The 4,825-nt window shown below is 41.6% G+C and overlaps 1 protein-coding gene across 1 annotated transcript; it reads right to left on the bottom strand.

The window, feature by feature from the left end:
* Window positions 1-3,100: 3,100 nt before the first annotated feature.
* LOC107060818 (uncharacterized) lies at window positions 3,101-4,579 on the bottom strand. The gene is made up of 3 exons (XM_015309173.1): window positions 3,985-4,579; window positions 3,679-3,870; window positions 3,101-3,579 (listed from the first exon to the last, which is right to left on the bottom strand). Exons 1-3 carry the CDS (start codon window positions 4,577-4,579, stop codon window positions 3,101-3,103), a joined length of 1,266 nt encoding a protein of 421 aa, XP_015164659.1.
* Between the last annotated feature and the right edge of the window lie 246 nt (window positions 4,580-4,825).

Raw genomic sequence — 4,825 nt, 5'->3', positions numbered from 1 at the left:
GAGTTTCCTTTGTAAACAGGCCTATCCAAAACCTGTCAGCCAACCAAAATACACACACAATGCTTCAGAGAGCATCACCACGTAATAATATGCAACATTTATTCACTAGGCTCTGCTTGGCCTTATACGAATGTAAACTACACTAGCTAATATAACATACCTTATACTGTGGATGGTTTAACTCTGAGGAACATGTGGTGTCTGTTTCAAGTACCTGAACATATAACATATAATAAAGCCGTACTACAAAGTACGAGAAAAACTGATACTCAAATGAGAGGAGTTATGACTTTAAGAACCTTTGTGTGGCTACTGAAACAAGTGGGGATACTTGATCCTCATGCCAGCCTCTGTTTCCCATGTGGCTTTTTCTATATTCTGACTTCTCCAAAGTACCTTGACTGATGCTACATCTTTTGTCCTCAACTTCCTGACCTGTCGGTCCAATATTGCCACTGGGACTTCCTCATAAGATAAGTGTTCTGAGAGTTCCATACCTTCTATGGGAATAACCTATGTAGTATCTCCCAAGCATTTGCGTAACATCGACACATGGAAGACTGGGTGTACTGCAACTAACTCTTGAGGCTAATCCATTTCATAGGCTACCTGGCCAACTCTACGTATAACTTTACATGACCCAATATACCTAGGGCTTAACTTACCTTTCCTCCAAAATCTCATAACTCCCTTCATAGGGGATACCTTCAAGAATACCTAATCATCAACTTGGAACTCTATGTCTCTACGGTGTACGTCTGCATATGATTTTTGTCAAATTTGAGCCGTTTTCAGTCGCTCTTTTATCAACTTTATTTTTTCAATGGCTTGGTGAACAAGGTCTGGTCCTAATATTTAAGTTTCACCTACTTCAAATCAACCAATAGACGATCTGCACCGACACCCATAGAGAGCTTCAAATGGAGCCATGACAATGCTTGAATGATAACTATTATTGTAGGCAAATTCTATCAAGGGCATATGATCATCCCAATTACCTTTAAAGTTTAAAACACATGCTCTCAACATATCTTCGAGTGTTTGAATAGTGCGTTAGACTTGGCCGTCTCTTTGCAGGTGAAATGCAGTGTTAAGGTTCACTTGTGTGCCCAAACTCTTCTGGAATGATCTCCAGAAATGTGCCGTAAATTGGGCACCCTATCTGAAATAATAGATAATGGAGTCCCATGCAAGAGAACAACTTCCCTTACATATAGCTTGGCATATTCTTCAGCTGTGCTGCTGGATTTAACTGGCAAGAAGTGGGCTGATTTCATCAACTGATCAATTATTACCCAAATGGAATCATTTCTCTTAAAAAAGAAAGGAGAACCTGTAATGAAACCCATTTCCATATTGGAATGTCCATAGTCTGAGCTAGGCCCCTGGGCCTCTGATGTTCTCTTTAACTTGTTGGCAATTGGAGCATTGTGCCACATATTCCGCAATATTCCATTTCATGTCATTCCACCAGTAGACCTTCTTAAGGTCATGATACATCTTTGTGAAGCCTGGATGAATTGAGTATCGGGAACAATGTGCTTCATCCATGATTTTCTGCCTTAACCCATCTATATTTGGAACACACAGTCTGCCTTGGCATCTTAAGGTGCCATCTTCTGCTAAATCGAATGCAGTAATTCGGTGCTCACGAATCCCTTCTCGATACTGTAGAAATATTGGGTCATCATATTGTTTTTCTTTCATCAATGCCACTAATGATGATTCAACAATATTCTGTACGACTACGCCTCCATCTCCGGCTTCTATAAGTCGAACTCCTTGGCTAGCTAATTTGTGAACATCTCGTACTACTTCCTGTTGTACACATGGTAAATGTACCAGACTGCCCATAGATAGTCGACTAAGAGCATTTTTTACCACGTTAGCTTTACCTGGGTGGTAGAGAGTGTTCACATCATAGTCATTCAACAACTCTAACCATCTTCTATATTCAAACCTTTTTGCTTGAAAAGATATTGGAGACTCTTATGATCTGTAAATATATCAACATGTACCCCATACAAATAGTGTCACCAAATCTTAAGCGCAAATACCACTGCAGCAAGCTCCAAATCATGAGTGGGGTAGTTTTGTTCGTGTTTCTTCAATTGTCGAGAAGCGTATGCTATCACCTTCCCTTGCTGCATTAAGATGCACCCTAGGCCAATGCCTGAAGAATCAAAATAAACTACATACCCTTTTGTACCCTCCAGTAAGGCCAATACTGGTGCCTTAGTCAATCTATCTTTCAACTTTAGGAAACTTTTCTCACACGCATCAGACCACTGAAACTTCTCTGCCTTCTGCGTCAACTTGGTCAATGGTGCAGAAATATAGGAGAAGCCCTCTACAAACCTACGGTAATATCCAGCAAGTCCCAAGAAACTACGCACCTTCGTCGGAGTGATAGGTCGAGGCCAACTCTTTACAGCCTCAATCTTTTGGGAGTCTACTCTAATGCCTTCACTAGAGACCACATGGCCAAGAAAATCCATAGAGTTCATCCATAATTCACATTTAGAGAACTTGGCATATAGTTGGTGCTCTCTGAGTGTTTGTAGGACAGCTCTCAGGTGATTTGCATGTTCTCTGGCATCACGTGAATATATCAAGATGTCATCTCTAAATACAATCACATACATATCAAGAAAGGGTTTGAAAACCCTATTCATCATATCCATAAAGGCTGCTGGAGCATTTGTTAGTCCAAATGACATGACAAGGAACTCAAAGTGTCCATATCTCATTTGGAAGGCTGTTTTGGGAATATCTACTTCTCAAATCTTCAGCTGATGATATCCGGATCTCAAGTCAATCTTTGAAAAGAACTTAGCTCCTTGCAATTGATCAAATAGATCATCTATCCTTGGAAGGGGGTATTTGTTCTTTATCATCACTTTATTAAGTTGTCTCTAATCTATACACATCCGTATCGTGCCATCCTTCTTGCGTACAAATAGTACTGGAGCACCCCAAGGTGATATGCTAGGGCGAATGAAACCTTTGTCAAGCAAATCTTTCAGCTTCTCCTTTAGCTCTTTCAATTCTGCTGGCGCCATTCTATAAGGCGGAATGGATATAGGCTGGGTACCGGGATCTACATCAATACAAAAATCATCTCTCTAATTGGAGGTAGTCCAGGAAGTTCGTTAGGAAACACATCTGGATATTCATTCACAACGGGCACAGAGTGAAGAGTCGCCATCTGTTTCTCAGCTTGAATGTCTCTTACATGGATGAGGTGATATAAACACCCTTTGTCTATAAACTTTTGTGCCTTAAGATAGGAAATAAACCTTCCTCTAGGCATCATTGCATTACCTTTCCACTCTAGGACTGGCTCGCTCGGGAAATGGAATCGAGCAATCTTGGCTCGGCAATCAACTGTTGCATAACACGATGACAACCAATCCATGCCCATAATGACATCAAAATCAACCATTTCTAGCTCTATTAAATTTTCCAATGTGTCACGGCCACATATTGTAACTACGCACCCGTAATAGACCCTTCTAGCTATAACAGATTCTCCTACCGAAGTCGATACTGCAAGTGGCTCATGTAATAGCTTTGGCTCTACTCCAAATTTCTTAGAAACAAATGGAGTAACATATTATAGGGTATCCCCTTGGTCTATCAATGCATATACATCATAAGAGAAAATAGATAAGGTACCTGTAACCACATCTGGGGATGCCTCTGAATCCTGACGACCTGCTAGTGCATACATCCGATTTGGGCCAGCTCCAAAACCAGATCCTCTACCCCTACCTCTCCCTGCTAGTGGTTGAGGGCCACGCAATGAAGAAGACGCTGATAGTGAGGATGCTCCTGCAGAGCCAGTATATTGTGACCTATCACCTCTACCTTCAACTCAAAGCTTGGGACAATCTAGTATCTTATGACCCTCAACTCCACACCTATAGCAAGCGGTAGATCCATATCGACACTCTCCCAAGTGAGATCGGCAACAGTGCCTACAAGTAGGTCGAGGTGGTAGTCCTTGACTAACACCTCTTTGATAGTGGGGATTAGGTGCCCTCGAGGTCTGAGTCTGCTCCTGCCTGGGTCTTGATGACTGAGCTGGGGCACTAGAAGTAGAGAGATCTAGTGATTGAGCCTGTCTGGGAGGACCTCTACTGGAGTAAGCTCTAGCATCTCCCTGAAATATTCCAGCACTCCTAGCCCTCTTATTTTGTTCCCTATATCTCTCAACCCTACGATTTTGTATACGGTCTTCTGTTTGCTGAGCATGTTCCATAAGTTTTGCAATATCCATATCCCGATTTAATGCAACAACAGTGCAAGAACCAATCAAATGATCCCCAAGTCCACCAATGAAGTGATGCATCCTTGCATGGGTGCTAACCATCTCAGGAGAAAATCTAGCCAACTGAGTGAATCTCATGCAATACTCCCTGACGCTAAGGTTATTCTGTCGAAGGTTTAAAAATTCATTAACCCTCGCTTCCCTAAGCTCTAGTGGAAGAAAGTGCAGATTCCACTTTTTCCTTTTCTGGCTTTGATTTTGTGTAACCTCAATCATGGCATTTAGTCCCATAGAGTCCACCCACATCTCGTACCAAGAAATGGCGACATCGTTTAGCTGATATGAGGCTAATTCAACTGCCTCAGTCTCAGAGATATGTATGACCCTAAGAATTCTGTTGATCTCATATATAATGGGTAAAACATGGACTCACGGCTTCCTATCAGCATCCCGTGAGTCTTACCCGCAAATTATACTTAAAGAATCCTTGGAATACTATATATGAAGATAGAAGAGGAGTCATACCTATATATCCAAGATAAACAGACCCTG

Source organism: Solanum tuberosum, unplaced genomic scaffold (assembly GCF_000226075.1).
Source record: "Solanum tuberosum cultivar DM 1-3 516 R44 unplaced genomic scaffold, SolTub_3.0 scf00001, whole genome shotgun sequence".
Classification (NCBI taxonomy): Eukaryota; Viridiplantae; Streptophyta; class Magnoliopsida; order Solanales; family Solanaceae; genus Solanum; species Solanum tuberosum.
This window is presented reverse-complemented; position numbering and strand designations above follow the sequence as displayed.